The 26,841-nt window shown below is 44.5% G+C and overlaps 1 protein-coding gene across 1 annotated transcript in view; it reads left to right on the top strand.

Moving 5' to 3' along the window:
• Positions 1-2,016: 2,016 nt before the first annotated feature.
• The window catches only part of ednraa (endothelin receptor type Aa), a 54,605-nt gene continuing 29,780 nt past the window's right edge, over positions 2,017-26,841 (top strand). Inside the window, exons 1-3 of the mRNA XM_072568534.1 lie at positions 2,017-2,773; positions 3,582-3,694; positions 21,143-21,341. Of these exons, the coding sequence (XP_072424635.1) occupies positions 2,270-2,773; positions 3,582-3,694; positions 21,143-21,341 (816 nt within the window). The 5' untranslated portion in view covers positions 2,017-2,269. The remainder of the gene's footprint in view (positions 2,774-3,581; positions 3,695-21,142; positions 21,342-26,841) is intronic.

Raw genomic sequence — 26,841 nt, 5'->3', positions numbered from 1 at the left:
CCCCTGTCAGACTGAGGGGTCAGCCCTCCACCCCCCCGTCAGAGTGAGGGGTCAGCCCTCCCCCCTCTGTCAGAGTGAGGGGTCAGCCCTCCACCCCCCCGTCAGAGTGAGGGGTCAGCCCTCCCCCCTCTGTCAGAGTGAGGGGTCAGCCCTCCCCCCTCTGTCAGAGTGAGGGGTCAGCCCTCCACCCCCCCGTCAGAGTGAGGGGTCAGCCCTCCCCCCTCTGTCAGAGTGAGGGGTCAGCCCTCCACCCCCCCGTCAGAGTGAAGGGTCAGCCCTCCCCCCTCTGTCAGAGTGAGGGGTCAGCCCTCCCCCCCCTTTCAGAGTGAGGGGTCAGCCCTCCCCCCCTGTCAGAGTGAGGGGAGCAGCCCTCCCTCTCTCCCTCCCCCCCCCCCTGTCAGAGTGAGGGGCCAGCCCTCTCTCCCTCCCCCCTGTCAGAGTGAGGGGAGCAGCTCTCCCCCCTGTCAGAGTGAGGGGAGCAGCTCTCCCCCCTGTCAGAGTGAGGGGCCAGCCCTCTCTCCCTCCCCCTGTCAGAGTGAGGGGCCAGCCCTCTCTCCCTCCCCCCTGTCAGAGTGAGGGGAGCAGCTCTCCCCCCTGTCAGAGTGAGGGGAGCAGCTCTCCCCCCTGTCAGAGTGAGGGGAGCAGCCCTCTCTCCCTCTCTCCCTCCCCCCTGTCAGAGTGAGGGGAGCAGCCCTCTCTCCCTCCCCCCTGTCAGAGTGAGGGGTCAGCCCTCTCTCCCTCCCCCCTGTCAGAGTGAGGGGTCAGCCCTCCACCCCCCCGTCAGAGTGAGGGGTCAGCCCTCCCCCCTCTGTCAGAGTGAGGGGTCAGCCCTCCACCCCCCCGTCAGAGTGAGGGGTCAGCCCTCCCCCCTCTGTCAGAGTGAGGGGTCAGCCCTCCACCCCCCCGTCAGAGTGAGGGGTCAGCCCTCCCCCCTCTGTCAGAGTGAGGGGTCAGCCCTCCCCCCCCTTTCAGAGTGAGGGGTCAGCCCTCCCCCCCTGTCAGAGTGAGGGGAGCAGCCCTCCCTCTCTCCCTCCCCCCCCCCTGTCAGAGTGAGGGGCCAGCCCTCTCTCCCTCCCCCCTGTCAGAGTGAGGGGAGCAGCTCTCCCCCCTGTCAGAGTGAGGGGAGCAGCTCTCCCCCCTGTCAGAGTGAGGGGCCAGCCCTCTCTCCCTCCCCCTGTCAGAGTGAGGGGCCAGCCCTCTCTCCCTCCCCCCTGTCAGAGTGAGGGGAGCAGCTCTCCCCCCTGTCAGAGTGAGGGGAGCAGCCCTCTCTCCCTCTCTCCCTCCCCCCTGTCAGAGTGAGGGGAGCAGCCCTCTCTCCCTCTCTCCCTCCCCCCTGTCAGAGTGAGGGGTCAGCCCTCTCTCCCTCCCCCCTGTCAGAGTGAGGGGTCAGCCCTCTCTCCCTCTCTCCCTCCCCCCCCCCTGTCAGAGTGAGGGGCCAGCCCTCTCTCCCTCCCCCCTGTCAGAGTGAGGGGAGCAGCTCTCCCCCCTGTCAGAGTGAGGGGAGCAGCTCTCCCCCCTGTCAGAGTGAGGGGCCAGCCCTCTCTCCCTCCCCCTGTCAGAGTGAGGGGCCAGCCCTCTCTCCCTCCCCCCTGTCAGAGTGAGGGGAGCAGCTCTCCCCCCTGTCAGAGTGAGGGGAGCAGCCCTCTCTCTCTCTCTCCCTCCCCCCTGTCAGAGTGAGGGGTCAGCCCTCTCTCCATCCCCCCTGTCAGAGTGAGGGGTCAGCCCTCTCTCCCTCTCTCCCTCCCCCCTGTCAGAGTGAGGGGTCAGCCCTCTCTCCCTCCCCCCTGTCAGAGTGAGGGGTCAGCCCTCCCCCCCCTGTCAGAGTGAGGGGTCAGCCCTCCCCCTCTCCCTCTCTCCCTCCCCCCTGTCAGAGTGAGGGGCCAGCCCTCCCCCTCTCCCTCTCTCCCTCCCCCCTGTCAGAGTGAGGGGTCAGCCCTCTCTCCCACCCCCTGTCAGAGTGAGGGGTCAGCCCTCTCTCCCTCTCTCCCTCCCCCCTGTCAGAGTGAGGGGTCAGCCCTCTCTCCCTCCCCCCTGTCAGAGTGAGGGGCCAGCCCTCAGCCTGGCGAGTCAGTCTGAGAGAGTGTGAGCAGTCCCTGAGTCCTGACCCAGTAGTCTCTCTCACTCACACACACTCTGTCTGACAGAGGGACAGACAGCGCTGACTCTCCGGGCTCCGCTCAGTCTCCTGTGTGTGTGTGTGTGTGTCTTTCGCCTCTCCTTCCTGGGAGTTTGCTGTGTATTCATCGTTCCGCCCCTGGACCTGTTGAGAATGCGGCTGCTGCGGGTTTGTCTGACCCTGCCGTGGATTTCTGTGTTGGTCGGTTTTGGGATATCACAGAGCACCGCCGAGAAAATGTTGCTCCCTGAAAATGAGACCTGGGGCAAGTTTCATTCAGCTGCCGACTCTCTGGATGTCTTCCACTCCCCCACGGTCCAGCCCAGCTTGGGCTTGTCTCAACGGGGAACCGGTCAACCCTATGGGAATCCGGCGGTGGATAACTCCAACCGAACCGATGGCAATGCTAACTCAGTCGGTGACAATATTATCCCTTCCTCCTGTTACTACCCGACCCGCAGCAACCCCACCTTCAGATACATTACTGCCGGCCTGTCCTGTGCCATTTTTGTGGTTGGAGTGATTGGCAACGCGACTTTGCTGAGGATTATCTACAAAAATAAATGTATGAGGAATGGTCCCAATTTGTTGATTGGAAGCCTGGCGCTGGGCGACCTGTTCTACATCACGATCGACATCCCTTTGCATGTCTACAAGGTAGGTCTACTCTCCTCTAAGGTCTGCTCCCCTGCATATCCCCTCAGCTCTTCAGTCTCACTCCCTAACTGTCCTCTCATTCCCACTTCAGATTTAATCTGCATTCCCTTGCTCTCTTCATTTGGCGTATTTCCCACTTTCATGGTCCAACTTTTGTGTTTGCATTTCACTTCCTAACATTTCAAAGGAACCATAGGGTTTTTAATCCTGATCGGACTGCGTATTTCAATTTATTTGTAACAATTTCTCAAAACAGAAAGAGCTAGGGTCAGAAAAGATCATTTCGGTCTATCAGACGTTAAAAAGAGAGGTATATTGACACACAATACCAATGTGCGCTGCCTGTGGGAGTGACAGAGCCAGAATCATTGGTGACCTTTAAGCGGCAATTGGATAGGTACATGGATGGGTGCTTAAGCTAGGACAAATGTTCGGCACAACATCGTGGGCCGAAGGGCCTGTTCTGTGCTGTATTGTTCTATGTTCTATAACATTACAATCATTCGCATTTTTTTGATGTGAACCAGGCGTCATTGCTTCAGTCAGTACCCCTTTCTCTCTAACTTAGTTGCTCCTGTGCCTTGAAGCTTCCACATATGGTTTAAATTTCTTTCTCTTTGATATTAGAAATAAGTCATTTGTGGTTTCTTCCGGTTTTTTTTTCCCAATTTTATCATTTATCTCTTTAAGCGATCTAACCAAGACAAATTATCCATTTTTTTTCTCTGCCTCATTTGTTAACTTTTTATCCAACTTTTTTTGGGTGCATGTGTTGACATTTGTGTCCTTTGCCAATCGTGTTTTTCAGCTTCTGGCTTCCGAGTGGCCGTTCGGGATTGTGGTTTGCAAGCTGATACCTTTCTTGCAGAAAATTTCAGTCGGAATCACAGGCCTAAGTCTGTGTGCACTGAGTGTGGACAGGTAGGCCTCACAATGATATCTCCAAAGCTTCTCTAATATGTCATAGCACACTCTGTGACAATTTCCGATTCTGGGAGCTCGTTGAGGCTTTGTATTTTACTATGTTCAGTGGCAATGAGACCACGAATACGTTATATTGACTTTTTTAACAGTATGTTTCCCAGCGCTGAACTTCAAAAACAGAAAACGATTCTCTTAGAGAAACAAAATCAGGTTGCGCGGGAGTTTGAAGTTAGTTCCTCTCAGAATTTGTTTCTTTTGAGCTCCAGTGGTTAACAAATACACTAAATTATTTGGAGGTTTAATTGGAAGCACTAGCTTTCAGAGCGCTGCTCCTTCGTCAAGTGTTTATGGACTATATAACCTGGTGTGTGATTTTTAACTCATCAAATTATTTATTTGAACTTTATATAAGTCCAGCAATAGCATTTTTTCTTTAAAAATGTACATTTATGTCACCTTGTTTTATAAAATAAGTTTTTATTTATAAATATGGCTGCACTGGTAACTTCATTATATTGTTTTACACGGTTGTAAGCTGTGGTCACTGATAAGCATGCTATGGTAAGCTGTTCTTTGAGATTTCTGGTGTTGATATTAAACTTCCTTTATGATATTTGCTATTATTTAAAACTTTCAGAAACTCCTTGCAATTTGATGACTCTGTCCTACTCTTCATGTCATTATAGGGGAAGTTAAATCACATTCTTGAGATCCTAAAATACAACATATTAAAAGGATACTAATTGCCATGTGCTCTGTATTTTGCTTTTATTTGCATTTTGTTTAAATTATGTTTTTATGGTTACTACATTGTCTCACTCCTGAGAGCTCAATTTTTATCTAATCCAGAATTGAAATAATTTGAAGTCCCAACCCAGCTCCACATTGACTGAGGTCCACCAAATTGCCTACAACTTGCCAATAATTGCAGTAAACTGACAATTTCCCTTAGGACAGGTTCGAGAGGTTAAGATATATGGATAAGACTAATTTCACGTGACTCACATAACAGCCTGAATTGTTCCTCCTGAGATCAGGAGAACAAGGAAATTTAAGGACATTTCCGGCTCTGCGAATTCAACTTGAGGGAAAGTACCTTGAATGTTCCAATTGTTTTTTCTATGGATGGGTGTTGATAGGAGATCAGTCCACTGCCAGGAAACACAGCACAGGCTTCCACAGGGCTGCTGTGTGTGGAAGCAGGATGTATGAAATGCTGGCCTTGGTTCTGTCAGACCTCTGTACACACCAGCGCTTCACCGGAGACTCTCACTGATGATGTTACCTAGTATGGTGACGAAACATCTGAAAACAAACCTTCCAGCTCAGCAAGCAAACCTACAGACTTAACATCAACCTGAGCTACAAATGTGCTCAAAAATTGCTCACCCTCATGCCTCTTTGCATTCCCCATGCGCCATGCCTGCCTCCTCAAACATTCTCCATTCATCCCAGTGCCTCTTGTATCATCAATTCAATCCATGTCGCTCTACCCATCCCCATGACCTGTCATACATTTTGCGCCAACCTTATGCTCCTCTTACCCACTCCCATGGCCCCTCTTATCCCCTTTTACCACCCCATGTCTCTTTGTGGTGCCATTTTCAACTTAAGGCCAACTTGTGCAGCCCATACTCACCACCCCACAAGGTAAAAACAATGACTGCAGATGCTGGAAACCAGAGTTCTGGATTAGTGGCGCTGGAAAAGCACAGCAGTTCAGGCAGCATCCAAGGAGCAGGAAAATCGACGTTTCGGGCAAAAGCCCTTCATCAGGAATACCACCCCACAAGCCTTTACCCTAAACTCCATATGCTGACTGCCTACTCTTCATTGTAGATTTTAATCCCCACTCTGAGGGTAAAGAAAATGAAGTTGTGAACGTTTGAAATAGAGTCCACTGCATATAAATAAGCACTTGCATTGATAAAAATCCATTCACTCCAATTACATTCCTTCAACGGTTTTAATCCGTTATAAAAGCAAACATTTCATTCAACTGCTTAAAGTCTTAGCTCCATATTAAAGACTTTATGACCACTTAGATCTGTCAATTGAACTGTGAGCAGCTCATTGCAATGTAACAATGATTGATTGTGAAATCAATCATGCAACGCATTTGGTATGATAATGGTATTCAAGCTAGATAGGTCAACAGATAGTGAAATCCTATTAAAAATCACTTTTTGTTTTAAAGTATAAGTTAGGATATTTATATGCTTTGCTAACTTAACAGTTCCAACGAGTTTGACAGTTTCAGTGATATTATCCATTTATTATACACATTTTAACAAACCCAAAGGGCACTTGACATGGGTGAAAGGGTACTTGACGTCTCTCAAAAGGCGTCCTACCTCTCTCAAAGACGTTCCTGGGCTTATCCAATATCTCCAACAGCATCAACATTCGACTTTCCCCTGAGTAGAATAAACCTGACAAGTGGTGTGCTTGATCTCCACTTGCATGAGATTGGATTCTCTGTAAATGCAGCTACACCTTTACAGTTGTAAGGATTTCTGTGAACGACAGATCTGTCCTCTCCCATAATGCCCTGACCAAAACGACAGCCACTGTATTTGGGAAGCACTTCTAGAACTGGGGCCGCAACACTATTTTGGCTAAAGCCAAACACTTTCTCATTGTTACAAGAATTTGGCCAAAAATCTGATATTGCCGCTCACTCTTGGGCAACAACTGAAAGATTAAAGGGACAGAAACCCCTTGCCCCGATGACCCTCCTGCTGCAAACCACCTCCAAAATCTAAAGCTGTAATGGATTGTTTTTAGATTCACCATATTCTTATCATTTACACCCCTCTGAAATCAATGCAGTTCTGGGAGTAGTATATTGGATCTTATTAAATAAGCATGACACTTTCCAAATATAAGATTAGGGGATTTAATTTTGCTGCTTACTTTAATTAAAAGTTGAACATCTTCAAAAGGTGAAAAATTATGCTTGACAAGCAATGTCAGGTATTTGAAAGGATGGGATAAATTTATTTCTTCCCAAATTATGTCAGAGGTGAGCTAATCATTCTTTGACAGGTTCCCTTAACTAAGTGTGGCTCAAGAATTGAATCATTCGGTGATTTTTGCAGCTTTAAATCTAAATAGATTTTTGATTTTACTTCCAGCATATAAATTGATAGATTGTTAGGTAATCAGAATTAGATTAGCTTCCCTACAGTGTGGAAACAGGCCCTTTGGCCCAACTAGTCCACACCGACCCTCCAAAGAATAACCCACCCAGACCCATTCCCCTAATGTCTACAGGCAATTTAGCATGGCCAATTCACCTAACCTGCATATCTTTGGACTGTGGGACGAAACTGGAGCAAACCCACGCAGACACGGGGAGAATGTGCAAACTCTACACAGCCTGAGGCTGGAATCGAACCACTGAGCCACCGTGCTGCCCAATTAGTTAGAAGAATTGGTTAGAAACATTCTGCCGTTATTAATTCTTTCAACCCTGCCGCTGGCCACAATGACTATGATGATGGAGAGATGTCTGACCTCCAGCAGCATGATGGCAAGATGCCCACCACCAGTCAGGGACCACTGCTTCTGGTCAGGAGTCAGACTGTCCTGCAAGAGAAAGGGAAGTGAATCAGTGAATGAATGACAATGTGCAATCAGTTTAGGTGACGTAGTTGTTATGATTGAATAGCTGGAAGTGTGTTTATTCTGGGAGATGTCAGTGTGAGGCTTATAACAGTGTTAAGTGTGAGGGTGGGGTGAATCATGAGTGTGAGGATGACTTTCAATAGATAGAGATTGTTCGTAGGTGAATTGTAGTCATATAGTTCATTGAGTTTGTGTGAGATTTCGGGTATATTTGACCTTGATCACCTTTACAGGATCTTTCAATGTCTTGCAAGGTCCTCAGGACTAACAACTGCGAGCAGCGTCTTGTATAGCTATCTGCTTCCACTGCTTTCTCAGAGCTTGTCTGGAGGATCATCCAGCTTCCTGTAGATAGCTGTCCTTTCTCCCATCTACTTCATTGCTCTATTGGATGATTTGCAGCCCCCTCTTGTTTATCTTTTATTGTTTCTATATCTTAACCGTATCTAAGTTACTGTTTTTAATGAATGATTGAATTTGCTCAGACTAAAATGCATCTCCTCCTTCAGAGGTTCCGTCTTCCTTGAAGTATTCAGGCTGGTTTGGAAATGTGTGGCAGCCTCTCAAGGGTTAGACCTCCTTCCTCAGATGATGTGATTACTCAACAGTGTGCTCAGGGGGGTTTGGACGTTGTCTGGATCATAACAAATAGGTTTGGTTTAGTCATGCATTGCAATCCCTTTAACCATTTTTAGGCCTAACTTCAATTCTTCTGCATATGACTTTACTCAGCTCAGGTTGAATATTGTGGATTCAGTTCATTTGAAAAGCTGGAATCGGTTACATAGAAACTAGAAGCAAAATTGGGCCATCTTCCCTTCAAGTCCACTCAGTTGTTCAATAGGAACATGACTGATCCTCTACTTCAACACCATGTGCTCACTTGTTTTCTGTACTCTTTGATGCCTTTTAAACTTAGGAATGTCTCTGTCTCTTACTTGACTATATTTAGTGACACGGTCTTCATGGCATTTTGTCTTGGAAAATTCTGCAGGGTCACTATTCTTTGAGTGAAGAAATGTTTCCTTATTTCAGTCCGAAATAACCTACCCCACATCTTAAGACTATGATCCCTGGTTTGGACTCCCTAACAAGGGAAAACATCCTCCCAGAATCTAGTCTATTCAGCCCCATTACAGTGTTATTTCTGTCAATCAGATCTGACCCACTCCCCCATCCTCCTAAACTGTGGTGAATACAGACAAAGTTGAATGAATCTCTCCTCAAAAGACAGCAAGCCATCCCTAGTGTCAGCTTAGTGAACCTCGGTTGCATTCTGCCTATGGCAAGTATGTCCGTTCTTAGGTGGGGAGAGCAAAACTGCACTCAATAGTTAGTGTGATTCCATCAAGACCCTCTGTAACTGCAATATGGCATCCCTACTTCTGAATTCAAATCGTCTTGCAATGAAGGCCAATAAACCATTTACCTGCTTAATTGAGTACTCCACTTACCTGTCTAGTTTAATTATCTGGTCTCCAAGGTCACCCAGATGCCCTTGTACATCCACATTTCCCAATAAATCACCAGTTAAATAATACACTACCTTTCTGTTTTATTACTAATACAAGTGCCAAAGATTTCAAAGTGTCAAAGGTTATTGTCAGCAATCTGAGAGCAAGTGAACATGAATTTCAGGGCCTGAATGTTTTTGATATGAACTTGGTCTTTCCACATTGCACAAAATATCCACAACCCATTTTATTTTGTGTGGAAATCTCTTTAAACTCTAGAACTAGAAGTAATCTAGTTCAGACTTACCGCTAGTGAATTTAGTATTGAGAAGGATTCCTAAGATTCACCTCTGTAATTTTAAAAGCAAATTGCCTTTTTCTCTTGTTTACACATTTAAAATAAATACTCTCCCCACCTTAATCGTTTATTCTTTTCCTAGTTTGGTTGAGTCCAAATTATGGCTGATCAGAAATTTATTACTGGACACCTCATGCAAGACTGCATCTATAATACATGCTTAGAATTGTTTTTTGTTCAAAATTATCTCAAAAACAAATGTAAACTTTAAAAAAGGACAATGCCAGGGTTAGATACTTTATTAATTTCAGTGCTGACTCAATGGGCACATAAACTAGTCGTCTTGCGTGGTCAACCACTGGTATGCAAAAAATATGTGCTGTTTATTCAGAGTCAAGCAGAAAGGAAGCGGCAGGAGATATACAGCATGCTTAGGAACCCTGCTTCTGGACTTTAAGGGCAGTAATAGTGTCTCTGTTCTCCCACAAAACCTCCATTGTTTGGTATGCAGGACACTGCCTGTAAAACACAATAGTTTTTTTAAAGAGGTCCTGTATGGGCCAGGCTCAGTAAAATAAAACGCGCTATCTCAAAGTTGCCAAAAGGAGCTACTTGGGTCCTGTTGAACATACTAACTGAAAAACTTTAGAAAGTTATGGATTGCAAATAGCTTTTCTTAAAAAAAACAGACCTTTGAGAGTCCTCGGGAGAACCATTTTGTAAAACAACAAACATATTTCTCTAATCTGCTTTCTTTCTTTCTATCGAAATGTAAACTTCTGGTTTGACTTCAAAACTGCATAAACTTGTGAAGCAATATGTTAAACCTCTGTGCACATCAGATTTTGATTTAAATTGCATTTTTCGAGGGACTGGCTTTAGATGAAAATTTATAAGGCAATTGATAATTGCCAATTTTATTTGAATTCCAACACTCAGAAATAAAATTGATGTAGTGGCGGATGTATAAACAAAATCTCGAAGCGAGGGGGAGTTTTCTGCTTCGACCTGGTCACAAACCCATGCCTTATCCATGAGATGGGCTGTATAAATAATCGGGGCTGACAGAGGGGATAGAACAAGGGCACGTGCCTCACAGAAGAAGCATCATGACCATTGAGTTCTGAGAGTAGAAGCTAGAGACCATAGCAGCTGAAAATAAAGATGAACTCATTTAAATAAGAAAGCCTTTATTGCTGCACGTTAAAAATGAGGAGGTCTTCATATAACTGTATGGTTGGTGAGGCTGCACCTGGATAAACTGTGTCTGGTTTTGGTCCCTGTATTTAAAAAGAATATAGTGTAATGGCATTGGAGGCTGAATTTCAATCTCTTTTAAACTTCACTGTGCTGATTCCTGGGATGTAAGATGTCAGGAACAACTAGGGCTGTATGACTCCATGATTCTATAACTGAACAGGTTAGGGCTTTATTTATTCAAGAATAAATAAAGGGGCAGCACAGTGTCTCAGTGGTTAGCACTGCTGCCTCACATCGCCAGGGACCCAGGTTCGATCCCTGCCTCTGGCCACTGTCTGTGTGGAGTTTGCACATTCTCCCCGTGTTCTGCAGAGGTTTCCTCCGGTTTCCTCCCACAGTCCAAAGATGTGCAGGCCAGGTGAATTGGCCAGGCTAAATTGCCCGTAGTGATAGGTGCATTAGTCAGGGGTATACGTGGGGTGGGTCTGGGTGGGTTACTCTTTGGAGGGTTGGTGTGGGCATGTTGGGCTGAAGGGCCTGCTTCCATATTGCAGGGAATCTAACTTAATGAGGGGTGATCTTGTTGAAACATTCAAGATTCTGAGGGGTTTTGACAGGGCAGATTGCTGAAAAGATATTTCTACTGGTGAAGGAATCTCAAACTAGGGGATATAGTTACAGAATAAGAAGACGCTCATTAGAAGGAGAGATGCAAAAGAATTTCTTCTCCCAGGAAGTAATTAGAGTCTGGAATCTCTACCTGACAAGGTTGCGGAGGCTAGATCACTGAAAATATTTAAAGAGGAGGTAGATGGAGCTTTGAAATATCGGGGTATTGATGGCTATATTGGACCACCATGAAAATGGAATTGAGGTGCAAATAGATCAGCCATGACCTTATTAAGTGATGAGGCATGTGTGAGGGGTGAATGGCTTGCACCTCCTCCAGTTGCTTATGTCCTTATTTCGTTCTTGTAATTTATCTTTCCATTCCACACGGCTTTGGACCTAAATTGGACCTAGGCAGAAGCTATGTCTGTTCTCAGTTTCTGTCCAAATTGTCACAGCAGTGTGGAGGAAGCCCCAAGCAAGTTGAGTGTCTCACCGCTCACCCCTCTCCTCTTGCTTTGGTTTAACCTGGCCCACTGGGGAGACGTAGCAATCCAAGTATAACCCAGGATGTACTTTGACAAGCTGCTGCCATACCATAAGTGAGATGGGACGTAAACGCCAAAATCTCCATTACTGGATTGTGTTATGATAATAATCCAGTGGAAACTCAACTCTTCTGGTTTCTGACTTAAATTGTGATTCCAACAGCATGTCTACATTATAAATCCATCCACAAAGAAGCAGAATGTCAATCTGATAGTCTTCACTTAAGAGAACGTTCAAGAATAGCTGATTGTCCGAGGGTACTGCAGAGGGATTGTGGTTTGTATCTCATCAACTATTGTAAGCCTCAGTTAACATAATAGTAATTTCACTTATTTCATTTCTTAGTAGTTGTGAAGTCAGTGGCATTGATTTTGTTACAAACAACAATATGTATGCACCACATAAGGTCTTGTAACCTATTGCTGGAAAGAAATAGATTTTGATGGATAACCTTTCACCTATTTAACTTATTTAATAAAGTGAGGAATTCAACCAGGACTGCACAACCCTTTTAAGTTGCAATCCTGCTTTAAGAACAATGAGGGCAGAGAAACTCAAAATAATTTTTCCAAAGAATTTTAATTGAAGGCATGTGTGCCTTGCGTTGGGTAAACAAGAGTTAATAACATGATATTAGTTGATGTTCATCATTGTGTACCAGTGTTATCGGATCTACACAACCCAGTCACCACACAGTTTTAGTTAGTAAGAATTCCCTTCCATCCGATGCACAAAATTTACCAATCAGCTGTTCAAAAGATCAGTGTCACAGAATTAGTGCCACTCAGATTGATTTTCTAAAATGGGTCACCTGGAACATTATTCATGGATTGTCTTCATTTCATCCCAGGGAAAACCCTTCAAGGAAAGGAACGTTGCTTAATGAATGACCAGAGGTTGGTTGATCACAGAAATCTAATTGTGCAGATCTGTGGTTGTTATCCAGGCAGTATCCACAGTGCGATCAGTCTGCAGCAGTATCTAAGACCTGTATTATTTTGTGCAAGAAATACTCAGTGAACGAAGCTTGTGACAATAGGGCTACTTTCTGCAACTATGGCTGCTGCTGTGGCATTTATGACCACTTCAAGGAGTAGAGGTGTATCTCAGCCTGGCAAGCTCAGCATCTGTCCACTGTTTGTCACTGCACTTGCGTTATCACAACAGTCTTTCTAAGCTAGTATAAAAACAATGAGGTTGAAGATGGAGTGCGAAAGCACAATAGTTGCATACCATACCTGAAATGTTACATCCTGAAAGGTTGTCAGATTAGTTTTGTCTCATGGATCCACAAGAAATAGGTGGAAAATGAAGAGCACTCCTGAGAACAGAACGCAACCATCTCATTTACAGACGAGTGCAATGGCATAAGAATATTGCATTGGCTTTATCAGCAGCCTATTTCTGTAGTCGAAACTTGTGCTGTTAACAATGGACGCAATTCTCCTTTGGAGCATTAGCTGTGACATCCACATTGAAGTCACACCAACAGTATCCATCATGCCATTGTGAACACTTGGTTCACTTCTCTGCTATTGCCAGAACTTTCTCCTTTATGGAGCAACAACCATCTGATGTAGGAGCAGCGCTCCGAAAGCTAATGCTTCCAATTACACCTGTTGGGCCACAACCTGGGGTTGTGTGATTTTTTTTTCCCTTCATGGTGAGTTGTCTTTGCAAAAATACACTTCATTTATATAATTTGTAAACAAAAACATTACAGGAGCATTTCAGTTCAAGCATTACGGGATTTGCAATCGATTATAAAGATCTTCCATAGCCCGTATTACTCTAAGTTACCTCGAGACATTTCGATTGTCTTAATTTACATCATACATCTTTATGAGGCGCACAGGATGATGGGTATTACCAATCCCTACCCCTCAGTACACAAGGGCATAAAACAATCACCTTTCTGTACTGCAGTTCTCCAGTGAACCTTTGTTCACAAAATAGAAAGGTATGTCCTTTTCTTTGTCTTGTCTGAAGTTCAGTGTGAGGCAGATTGCTGCCTGTTCTGCCCACATATCTAACCATGATAAAACTGACCTGGATGTTTCTGAGGCACTGCTCTACTTTGCAGCAATAAAATTCACATCAATGGGTCTGCGCCATGCATTAAGTAGACTCAAGAAAGCGCTGTTGTCATTTGGAATGATAGGGTATATGAGTCTATGGTATAAAAATTCAGTCAAGGTATTGGATATTCATTGAGCATTGAAGAAATAGAGCAAGGTCCTTGGGATGGGTGGCCCTGGCATGGATGGGTTGGTCCGAAGGGTCTGTTTCCATGCTGTACATCTCTATGACTCTATGTGACAGCCACAGCTAACATTAGCATTCCTTGTTCATCCGAATTGCCCTTGAGAAGATGATGGTGAATCATTGAGCCTATGTGGTGTAGGTACACTCACAGTGCTGGAAGGGAGCTGCAGATATTTGACCCAGTGACAGTGAAGGCTCAAGTGTGTGGATTGGAGGGGAATTTGCAGGTGATGTTACTCTCATGTGTCTGCTGTTCTTGGCAGCGTGAGTTGTGTGTTGGACACTGCTGCTGAAGGAGCTACTCAGAGGCACTTCCTTACCTTCTTCTTTGTTACTTCATGAATAGCCATCAAAGCACAATCCCTGCTCCCACATCCTTCCTTGTCCCCGCCCCAAAACTTCCCTACCCAAACCCCCGGACTTACCTGGGCCTTGCCAACGTTCTGAGACCTTAATGCAGTCCCGGCAGTGACCACTACTCTGATCTGGTACGTACGACACTGCTCATGCTTGCTGGTAATTCCTGAGGTTGACTTTCTCCCACTGAAGAGAAGAAGTCTCAATCTCACCTTTTCAGGGCAGTCTGCAGTATGTTGCTGCTGTTATGGTTTTACAAGGCCTTGAAGTATAACGTGGAAGTTATTGATTTTGGAGACAGAAACAGGCAGGCAGATTCTCTGACTGGTGATAGATAGGGAAAGGGGGATAAGTGCAGAGATCAGTTGCTGAATGTAGGCCGACTGGATCCAGCAGTAGGTGAGGAAAATGGTGGCAGAGCAGCATGGCTGCGGGAGGGCACCTGAACCCAGGACTCACTCGCTTCCTTCTGCTTTCTTTTTCTTTGGCATTCTTTCTTTCTCTTTCACTTCTCAGTTCACTTTTATTTTCTTTCAAGCCTTTTGCAGTGGGTTAATCAGCAGCAAAGGTATGTCCGCGAAGGTGGCCCGTGCACAGAGTGGCAGCAATCTCCCGGCAATCGGAGCCGACAGTGGTGGACAAGGCAGCTGGGATATCCTCCTGTTATTGTCGGAATGGCCGGCAGCAAAGCTCCTCCAGCGATTGAGGCGGCAATGGCAGCATACCTTTCAAGATGGCGGCACTGACAAGGTGATACCTTGGAGGAGGGTGGCAGCAGCCTGGGCTAGCAGTGGAGCCAAGGACTCCTGGTTGCAGTAGGCCCAGAGTGGGGATTCATGGCATTGGTGAATTGGCAGTGGAGCCAGGACTCCTGGTTGCAGGCGAGCGTGGGACTTGGCATCAGCGGTGGAGTTGGTGAGGTGGGCCCAGCAGCAACGTGATGGCGCCTGAAGAGTGGCGACTTCTATATTGAGTGGGTCTTTCCCAGGCAGCCACAAGACAGTGGAGGAGACGTCGCTGTTGTTGGTGAGCTGACTTAGGACTCATGGTGGAGGCGATGGAGCCAAGGTAGACTCTCTTCCAGTTATGTCTTTTTTATTCTTAAACTGTTCAAAATGGCATCCAACTTCACTGTATTCTAAAATAAATCATTCAATTCAAGGCAAATTTGTTGGCCTTCACTGTGAGAGGACTCGAGTACATGAGCAGGGATGTCTTGCTGCAATTATACAGGGAAGAGTAAGTGAGGGCTGCAGATGCTGGAGATCAGAGTCGAGAGTGTGGTGCTGGAAAAGCACAGCAGGTCAGGCAGCATCCGATGAAACAGGAGAATCGACATTTCGGCAGAAGCTTTTCCTCATTCCTGATGAAGGGTTTATGCCCGAAACGTCGATTCTCCTGTTTCTCGGATGCTGCCTAACCTGCTGTGCTTTTCCAGCAACACACTCTTGACTGTAATTGTACATGGACTTGGTAAGCAGTTTTGGTCTCCTTATCTGAGGAAAGGCATTCTGTCCATGAATGGGGCATAAAAAGAGTTTATTAGACTGATTCCTGAGATGACAGGACCAACATGCAGGAAAAGACTGAATATATTCACTGGAGTGGCGAAGAATAAGAGGAACTATCATAGAAACCTATAACCTATAAAATTCTCACAGGATTAAACAAGAATGATGAAGGAAGGGTGTTCTTAATGACTGGTGAATCCAGAACCAGAGGTTGCAGGCTCAAGACAAGGGATAAGCCTTTTAGGAGTGAGATGAGGAGGAACTTCTGCACCCAGAGAGTGGTGTGCCTGTAGGAATCTCTGCCACAGAAGATGACTGAGGCCAAAATATTTTGTGTCTGAGCAATATGCCACATGGACGTGATAGTGAGCAACAAGCAAAAGTATGATCAGAGAATGCTTGCAATATACAAAATCAGGGCCTCACACTGAATCACAAGTGTGAATTCTCCAAAGAATCCATCTCTTGGGGCAACATTGTCAACAATGATGGCAGACCGGCTTATTCTCAAAGGAGTGATGCCATTATGGAGTCCCCCACTCCAAAGTCAATTTAGGATCATCAAAGAGTCTTGGTTGTGGTGAACCAGCTGGTAAAGTGTTTGCCTAACCTAGCAACCACGACAGACGACACAAGGATGGTGTTGGAGTCTTCATCAAGAGAACATTTTTTGGATGTTTATGGATATTTTAATATTTCATGTCCAAAGATAATTGCAGCCAATACTCCAGCTGCAGGTTTAGAAGTAGTACACTTGAAGGAACAGTCAGATGTGTTTGGTAAACTAGACATTAGACATCTTGACATTAACTGATACAGAAACACAAAATGTGGTGATTGAGAAGGAAGCCATCTCAGTTATATGTGCTTGCAAGAGATTTTCAGACTGCACCTTTGTCTGAAACTGGTCATCACAACAGATCGCAAATCATCACTTGCTCTACTGGATGAGAAAGAACCTCCAAAAATACAAAACTATTGACTTTGTTTTGTAAGCAAACCTTGTGAGACAGTGTACATGTCGGGAAAACTGCAGGCAAGGACAGATCAGAGCAATCTTTGACTGCCTTACTTGTCATGATACTGGTTACATCCAAGACATTGAGTCTTAAACCCAGACAATAAGGGCACGATGTCCAGCAAGGCACATCAGCTTAACCAGATTCAACACAAAAAAGAGAGAGAAATGAGGAATGTCTCATCATTCACATGTTGTACTGGGGGTTGGTCACAGTTCTAGTTACATCAATGCAGACATAATGGGCTGAAGGGTCTTTTCTGCACTATATGACTTTATGATTCTATGACATCAAAGTCTGACCATGTAAATATATTTCATACACAAAAATAATTTACTCACTGTTGATGACATAGCAGTTCGTGATGAAAGGCTGTGTCATATTGCGGCTATACAGGACATTGGTTCGGCCACCTTTGGAATACTGCTTTCAGTTGTGGTCACCCTGCTATAGGAAAGATGTTGTTACATATGAAAGGGTGCAGATAATGTTTTCAAGGATATTGCCAGGGCTGGAGGGTCTGACCTGTACTGAGAGGCTGAATAGGCTGGGGCTGTTCTCCCTGGAGCATCAGAGGCTGAGGGATGACCCGAAGGAGGCTTATAAAATCATGAAGGGCGTGGACATTGTGAATAGTCAAGGTCTTTTTCCCAGGGTTAGGGGAGTCTAAAACTAGAGGGCATAAGTTTAAGGTGAGAGGGGAAAGATACAAGAGGGACTTAAGGGGCAAAGCTTTCAGACAGAGGATGGTGCATGTATGGAATAAGCTGCTAAGGGGAGTGGTGGAGGTGAGTACAGTCACAACATTCAAAAAACATCGAAATGGGTAGATGAATAGGAATGGGATTAGATTAATTTAGGATATCTAGTTGGCATGGACAAGGTGGACTGAAGGATCTGTTTCCATGCTGTACAACTCGAGGATTCTATGACTAGTCATCCCAGCTTCACTTCAAGAGGACATCTTGGGGAGTGTAGCAAGGACATTTGATAGTCACCCAGTGCAAAGCCAGAGCCCAGTTGTCAGTATGCTGGCCTGGGATATCCAGCAACATTGAGGAACTTATTGGCAGTTGTTGGCCATGTGTCATCCACAGACAGGACAAAATGAGCCTTTAACGCCCAACTAAATTCCCAAACAGACCTTAACAATGTGTGTGGATGGATTTGACTGTATTTGATTAAAATCTTATCTCTATTATTATTTCTCCTGATGGATCAAGGTTAAGAAATTGCACTGGAAGTGTATGGAAGAGTTATCTGAATCTTAAATTAGATAATCGCAACACATGAGGTATTCCTGATGTAGCTATTTGCCTGAAATAACCACAATTTGTGAATGAGAGCATCAGCCATTTAGTAACCAACTTAGGATTTGAGTATGTGACAAGCTCACTGTGGTAACCCTGAATCTAACAGGGATGCCAAATGTGGGATCAGAATGGTTAAGTCACTTTTGAAGATGAATTCAGATTGTGACACAGTTCTATTGAATTATGGATCCACTCCAATGTGATTTGGCACTGTCAGAGTTACTGATGGGTCAAAAACTGAAGACTCAGCTGCCGAAGAAATTGCTCCATACTTACTCCTTCACGATTACCAATTGGTACATGATAACCATCACTTCTGTCAAGTTCAGTAGGCCACACATTAGAATAAACACCATTTGCCAGGGCTAGAATCAGGGTAGCAGGTACAGATCGAGAATTTAAACAGCAAATGTACAGTAGGCCACACAGGTGTAAACCTGTGAGATAGTATACTGTTCGTATTGCCAAAGTATACTAAGGAACTGCAGGTACTGCATCCCATTACAGAGGAACCATCCTCACATTATTGATTAGGATGAACTAAATGGTAAACCTGAAACAGAGACTATCAGGAAGACAGCCAGACTGTTTGCATGTGTAAAGTCTAAGACTTGAAGGGAGATGGGATTGTGTTAAATATAATAATAGGTATTATAAAAAGTTTAGGGGGAGATGTTGTACCTTGCTGTGAAAGGGGTGAGTGTTAAAGCACCACCCACTATGATCATGACATGAGGGCTTGGTGGGAGAGTAAAATAAGATCTCGGGGGAGGCAAAACTAAGAGGAGATCTTACCGACAGCCTTTAAGGTAACATACGGCCTGTTCTTATAACCTGCAAATAGTTACAGAGCTGCAATAAATTTTATCTTGTTTACAAGAGTGTTCTCATTCAATCAGACATAATAGATTTTGCACATAATTGACTGTATAAACACCTAAAGAACGCACTCACCAAAAAGACATAGAGAGCAACACACCTAACACCACCTCCACACTCAGGAGGTGGGGAACCAGCACTGAGTAACATGTCTCCTGGCTCCCCAAAACCTGTCCACCATCAACAATGTACAAGTTAGATATGTGACAGAAAACTCCTCACTTGTCTAGAATGAGTACAATTCAGCATCATCCTGGACAACGTAACCTCTTGACTGGCACTCCATCGATCACTCTCCACCACTAGTTCACCTTGGCTGAAGAATGTACCATTTATCAGATACAAAGCAGTAATTTCTTTGACAACAGTTTCTAAATATGACATCTATCTGAAAGGACAAGGGTAGCAGATGCATGAGAACAGCAGTGCCTGCGAGTTCATCTTCAACTCTCACACTCTCCTAACATGGAACTATACTGTCACTCATGAGGTACGAATCCTGTAATTCTCTTCCTATTAGCATTGTGGTATGCCTACACCACACGGAATGCTGTGTTTCAAGAAGGTAGCTTAACACCATCTTCTCTAAGACAGTCAGGGATAGGCAATAAATACTGGCTTTGCCAACAACTCCAACATTTAAAAAAAAGAAATGCCTGAAAATCCATCAGTTTTTGATCCTAGTATAAACGGTAGGATCAATTTATCAGAACTTCCTGTATTACCCCCAGTAGAGAATATGGCACGATGGCTCAGTGTTTAACACTGCTGCCTCACACCACCAGAGTCCCAGGTTCGATTCCAGCCTCAGGTGACTGTCTGTGTGGAGTTTACACGTTCGCCCGTGTCTGTGTGGGTTTCCTCCCACAGTCTCAAAGATGTGCAGGTTAGGTGAATTGGCCGTGCTAAATTGCCTGTAGTGTTAGGTGCATTTGTCAGAGGGAAATGGGTCTGGGTGGGTTACTCATCGGAGGGTTGGTGTGGACTTGTTGGGCCAAAGGGCCTGTTTTCACACTGTAGGGAATCTAATAAAAAATGTTTTTGCAGGTTCCTGTGCTACAATAAGTCTATTTTCAGTTGCTTGCCAATGTAGGGCTTTGAGTGTGGAATGAAAAATAAATGCTGGAAAGCAGTTCTAGTTTACGGGCAATGATTTCAAAAAGGACCACTTTCTAAAAAGGTTACATCTTTCTCTCTGCTGGCTTCACTGAAGCATTCAATCTGAACCCCTTGCTCAACATCTGCTGGCCTGGAGGTCTCCTTTCCTGAGGCATATCACCCTCCCACAGGATGACGGACAAGAATGTGACAGTCCTTAAAACTTCTGACTAGACAGAGGAGCCACCCTAAACAAAGCTGCCCAGAGTTTAGAGTTAGACGCTGTATATCAGTCCTCTGACTTTATTTAGTCATCTACTGCCTTACAGTCTGGGAGTATAAAATTCAGGCTGATTGTTTCTCAGGACAAGTTTAGAATTATATTTACACTGAGTGTGAAGTTGTACTTGAAGAGACTGCATTTGGAGATAGGACTACAATTCTGAAATACTGATCCCTTTGCCCAAATTTCTTATCCACACCTGGAATGACACAATAAATGTTGTGGTTCTGTTCACCGAGCTGGGAATTTGTCTTGCAAATGTTTTGTCCCCTGTCTAGGTGACATCCTCAGTGCTTGGGAGCCAGGCCTCACAGGAGGCTCCCAAACACTGAGGATGTCACCTAGACAGGGGACGAAACGTTTGCAAGACAAATTCCCAGCTCGGCAAACAGAACCACAACAACGAGCACCCGAGCTACAAATCTTCTCACAAACTTTGACACAATAAATATGAGATCAGTATAATAATAAATCCAGGGAAGAACTCAAGAGAAATTTCCTCACTCAAAGGACGGTGAGAATATGGAACTTACTCTGTGATAGAACAGCTGAAATAAATGGCATAGGTGCATTTAAGTACGGGCTCGATAAGTATATGAGAGAAAGAGGTTGATGGATAGAGTGTTTGGTTTAAATGTGGTAAATAGAGTGTGAGAAGGCTGTAGTGCTGTCTGAGAGCTGGCACAGACCAGGTGGGTAGAATGTGTTATTTCTGTACTATGCGAATCTTACCGAGTGTAACTTGTACAGCAAGCAGGATTGTATACTTTCAGACAGTAATGGATTTTGAGTGTCAAGTATTTGTTGATGAACTGGTTCTAATTGGAACACATTTTAGTACACTCTTATATATCATAGTACACTCTATGTATTATATATTTGCCACTTGGAGTTTTGTATAGAAGTACAAGATAATGAGAAGGATAAGGTATTGTTCTGTTTAACTAAAGCTGACTGTGACTCCTATTGTTTTGAAACAGGTATCGGGCTGTTGTCTCCTGGAGCCGGGTTCAGGGGATTGGAGTGCCTCTATTGACTGCCTTAGAGATCATTGGCATTTGGATCCTTGCTAGCCTCTTGGCGGTTCCTGAGGCTGTTGCTTTTAATATGGTAACATTGGAATATGGTAAACAAAACTACAGTGTATGCCTTATTCTGCCAACAACAGAGTTTAATCGGGTAAGATTGTATTTCTAAAGATTAGCAAATGTATCTGCTTTACCTTATGGGGAGAGAACATGAGATACAGGATCAACATTTACTGACTTTTTTATTAATTTTAGACTCTCTTCAGCATCAAATAAGTTTTATTTTTGATTGAATTATTCTTTTGCAGTTTTAGAAATGAATATGGCTAGAATAAAAGACACTGATATAGAAATAAATGGGAATGTGAGGAAATTGCCCCACCAGCAAGATTCAACCCACGTGGAATTTTAATCCAGTTTAAAAATCCTCATAAATGAATTTGTCACATTTTAATGAAATTCCTGGTTGGAAGTTTCAGGGAATTCCCCAATTGATCTCAATGGAGAATAAAATTGGGTGTAACTTTTGTGTTTCACCCAACCCTATGAACCTTTCCAACAATTTGTTCATTATTGTGCTGGCTTAACTTTGCTCCCTAAATTGGGTGGCACGGTGGCTCAGTGGTTAGCACTGCTGCCTCACAGTGCCAGGGACCCAGGTTCAATTCCAGCCTTGGGTGACTATCTGTGTGGAGTTTGTACATTCTCCCTGTGTCCGTGTGGGTTTCCTCCCACAGTCCAAAGCTGTGCAGGTCAGGTAAATTGACCATAGTGTTAGGTGCATTAGTCAGAGGGAAATGGGTCTGGGTAGGTTACTCTTTAGAGGCTCAGTGTGGACTTGTTGGGCCGAAGGGCCTGTTTCCACACTGTAGGGAATCTAATCTAAATACCGTCCTTGTTTATGTAAATTTCACTCCACATGATTACATGTTGATCAAGTGGATAGCTTTGTGTTTCCAAATTCAAGTTGGGCAAGGAAAATTCTTGTTAGAAAGGATATCCAGAGATTGAATATTTTTCAGTTGCTTTGGTTTCAAACATCTGCTCAATGTTGATATTCTATACGGGCTTTTGATACGATTATCTGTGGTGGCTTCTTATCTCCTGTGTTTTGTTTCGAAATGTGTTTTGATGTGAGAACATGTTAGGAATATTCATTTGGAAACAATCATTGTCAAATACTTCCAACTCAGCAAGACCCCTATAATGGACAGAATCACAACAGTTCTTCAAGGTTAGGAAGATGATAAGAAATGGGTGTCACAAACAGTGAGTCGATGCAATTATTTTCTCAGGTCCACTGTCTCTAGCATCTCAGTTCAGGCCCATATTCTTGTACTTGCTGTGAACTTTATATGAAGGCCAGTATTCTGTAGTAGACGTATAGGTCGGGCTGTTAGCACTCACTCTCACTAAAGAGTAAATAAGACAACAATATCTGGTGACGCCTCTTGCAGAGTTACGTGTAGAAAGTCTGAAAGTTGCTGCCTGACTAACCCTGCCTTTCCAGAAATATCTTTTTGTTTTCTGCTGTCCTTTTTGCTGATTTTTTGTGTTGTTGTCGTCAAATGCCAAAAGGTCTTATTTAAAAACAAAAAAGAAGAGAAAAACACCATCTGGCATCGAAACGTGATTCAAGACTACCATAAGACATTAGCATCAAACAACCGTTTAAAGAAAGGGCAACCAAAGATGTAACTTACAACAAGGCTCAATTTTGACACACACCAACTGTGTGGGGTTGCTTTAATATGTGAGAGATACTGACTATGCACACCAAAGGGTTTATCTATTCCAATGAACATTGTTTTTTTAATGGTGTGATGTGTCTTAATTGACTGTTGACTGTTACAAAGTTGAAGTCCCATGGCCTCAGCTTCTAGCTATTATTGAAGATCTGAACAAAAAATGCCTGTCCCTTTTAATTTCTCCCCTCTTAATTCCAGGTTTCTTTCTGTCTATTTATTTCATTTTCTGTAGATGATTGGCACTCATTTAATATAATCTGAAGGGCACTTCTATGAATAAAGAGAAAAGGGCTTGGGGCAGCATGGTGGCTCAGTGTTTAGCACTGCTGCCTCACTGCGCCAGGGACCCAGGTTCGATTCCAGCCTCTGGCAACTGTCTGTGTGGAGTTTGCACATTCTCCCCGTGTCTGCGTGGGTTTCCTTCTACAATCCAAAGGTGTGCCGGTCAGGTGAATTGGCTGTGCCAAATCGCCCATACATTTGGGTGCATTCGGCAGGGGTAAATATAGGGTAGGGTAGGGGAATGGGTCTGGGTGGATTACCCTTTGGAGGGTTGGTATGGACAATTGGGCCTAGGGGCCTGTTTCCACACTGTAGGGATTCTAAAATAAAAGGTATTCGGCTCAGCCCTGTTTTGGCTGCTCTGGTTATAACCTCAATTCTACATTCCTGCACGTAGCCAAAAACCTTACATCCCCTTGGTAATCATGACTCTATCTCCCCCTGCCTTAACAACATTTAAAGATTCTGCACCCACTGCCTTTTGAGGAAGGGAATTTCAAAGACTCGTAACCCTCTGAGAGAAAGGGTCATTAAGTTCCACTTCTGCATGGCTCAGTCACAAATCTTCAATCTGCTTGGTTAAGGAGGTACACAACTGCTTGCTTTGTTCAGACAGGTCCCAAGTCCCCTTCAGAAATGGTTTTCTAATCAGAGCAGGGTCCAGTACAAAATCCCATATAGTCTTTTGGCAAATATAAGTATCATGAATGACCTGCACCTTACATTCATACAGCCATGGAATCATAGAATCACACAGCATGGAAATGGACCCTTGTGTCTAACCAGTCCACGCCAACCATGTTCCCGAACTAAACTAACCACCTACCTGCACTTGGTCCATATCCCTCCAAACCTTTCTTATTCCTGAACTTAATCAAATGTCTTTTAGACATTGTATCTGTGCCTGCCTCCACAACCTCCTCTGACACTTTCTTCCACACGTGAACCATTCTCTGGGTTAAAAAAGTTATGTCCTTTTTAAATCTTTCTCCTCTCACCTTGAAAAATATGCCCCCTGTTTTGAATTCCCTCCAACCTTGGGAATTCACTTTATCTATGACCCTCATGATTTCATAAACCTCAATAAGGTCACCCCTCAACCTCCTATACAACATAGAACATAGAACAATACAGCGCAGAACAGGCCCTTCGGCCCTCGATGTTGTGCCGACCTGTGAACTATTCTCAGCTCGTCCCCCTACACTATCCCATCATCATCCATGTGCTTATCTATGTTCCAGTGAAAAAAGTCCCAGTGTTTTGGGTCTATATTTATATCTCAAACCTTCCATTCCCAGCAACATCCTGGTAACTTCTTTTCTGAACCCTCTCCAGTTTAGTAATATCCTTCCTATTAACAGGCGACCAGAACTGCACACAGTACTCCAGAACAGGCCTCATCAATGTCCTGTACACTTCAACATGACATCCCAGTTCCTGTAGTCAAAACTATATGGGGAGGGAGGAACAATGGCCGAGTGCCATTATCAGTAGACTGCTAATTCAGACAACCTTCTGGGGACCCAGCTTTGAATCCCACCACAGCAGACAATGGGATTTGAAGTCAATAGATATCTCAAATTAGAAAGCTTATGGTGATCATGAATCCATTGTCGACTGGTTCACTAATGTCCTTTGGGGAAGGAAACTGCCATCCTTATCTGGTCTGGCCTACACGTGACTCCCAACCCACAGCAAAGCAGTTGACTTTTAATTGCCCTCTGGACAATTGGGGGATGGGCAGTAAATACTGCCTAGCCAGTGACTCTCTCACCCCGTGAATGAATAAAGAAAAAAACCGTTCTGAGCAATGAAGGCAGGCATGCTAAACAGGTTCTTAACCACCCTGTCTATCTGTGATGGAAATTTCAAAGAATTATGTACCTGAACCCCGAGGTCTCTCTATTCTACTACATTTTCCAAAGGCCCTGACCATTCATTGTACAAGTCCTACTCTTGTTTGTACTACTAAAATGCAATACCTCGCATGTGTCTAAGTTAAACTCCATTTGCCACTCCTCAGCCCATTGACCTAATTGATCAAGATCTCTTTGTAATCTTAGGTAGCCTTCTTCACTGTCCACTACTTCATCAATGTTGGTGTTATCTGCAAACTTACTGACCAGTCTTCCCAGATCCTCATCCAAATCATTTATACCAATGACAAACAAAAGTGGGCCCAGTACCACTGGTCATAGTCGTCCAGTCTGAAAAACAAACCTGGAGAAGGTGAGGACTGCAGATGTTGGAGATCAGAGCTGAAAAAAATGTGTTGCTGGAAAAGCGCAGCAGGTCAGGCAGCATCCAAGGAGCAGGAGAATCGACGTTTCGGGCATAAGGGCTTATGCTCGAAACGTCGATTCTCCTGCTCCTAGGATGCTGCCTGACCTGCTGCGCTTTTCCAGCAACACATTTTTCAGCTCTGAAAAACAAACCTCACCACCACCCACTGCCTCCTACCATACGACCAATTTTGCATTCACAACTGACATCAAAATGCAGCCTTGTGTAAGCTCAGCCGTGTCCATGTAATCTCACATGTGTTCCATCCATTTCTTCTCAGGTTCCTCGGGTGAACTATAACCATCATGGCTTCATTTACTTATGGTATAAAAATGAACAGAATGCAGATCTTTCTGTATCTCAATCTTTTCCAGAAAGTTTATTTTCAAACGATCAATGTGCCATCTTATCCTCACGAGCGAACAAGCAAACTTCTGCCATTAGTCAACTCTAACCTTCGGAAAAGAATCTTTCCCGATGGAAGTACATCCATCCAGACTCCATGGGCAGAATCCTGGGCTCCATTCCAATACCTAACAGGGAACCCTGTGGATGCTCTTCCCACCCCAAGACCAGTTAGACCTTTAAGTGGGCAATCCATGCCATATAATGACCTGGTAGAAAGTCAGCTGTTGCAGGAGGTTTGCTGTGTGAGAACACAGCCAGCAGGCCCTGGTCTGTTTGTTTGTAGGGTTTGTGAAAGATTCCTTGTGAAAGGCACTAAGTGCCTGTTCGAAGAGCCCACATTTTGGGTTCGGGAGAGGGGGAGGCACGCTGCTGAAAGCCAGACCCAGCTTTGTGTGCTGTTGTGGTTCAACTTGACAAACCACCAGGAGTCACAGGTACAGTTACAGGCATTTATTCTTAGGTAGTGTGGGAGAGTCAGTCTACGACCGAACACTTACAAAATCCCACAGGTTCTCATCTTTTCACCACTGAGGATCACAGACTCAAATTCAAATCTGGCCATTTTACAACCAAATGGCACTTATTTTGCATTGTTTTTGTTCACTGAATGCCTTCCTGCTGATTGGACAGTCTAGGCTGTGTCCTTGTTTCTATTAATCACGCCGTAGCCCGCCATTTTGCTACCTGCTTACATTGTTTTACAACATACACTTCTGACTGAATCTGAATTGGACCTTTTCAGTTGTAACTCTTTCACTGCTGAGCCACTAATTCACCCACCAACACATTCCTTCCCCTTGTCTGTGCCTGGGTCCCACTTTGATCTGCGACCTCAGGTGGGCACAGTGCCAGCCTGCTGTTGGCCTGTCGTGCCTGAGCACTTGTTGCTACAGGCTGCCTCAGCTAGAGGCAATGCCTATTCTCACCACA

The sequence above is a fragment of the Chiloscyllium punctatum genome, chromosome 1 (genome assembly GCF_047496795.1).
Source record: "Chiloscyllium punctatum isolate Juve2018m chromosome 1, sChiPun1.3, whole genome shotgun sequence".
Taxonomy (NCBI): Eukaryota; Metazoa; Chordata; class Chondrichthyes; order Orectolobiformes; family Hemiscylliidae; genus Chiloscyllium; species Chiloscyllium punctatum.
The sequence above is the reverse complement of the archived record's forward strand: the minus strand, read 5'-3'. Positions and strand labels throughout refer to the sequence as shown.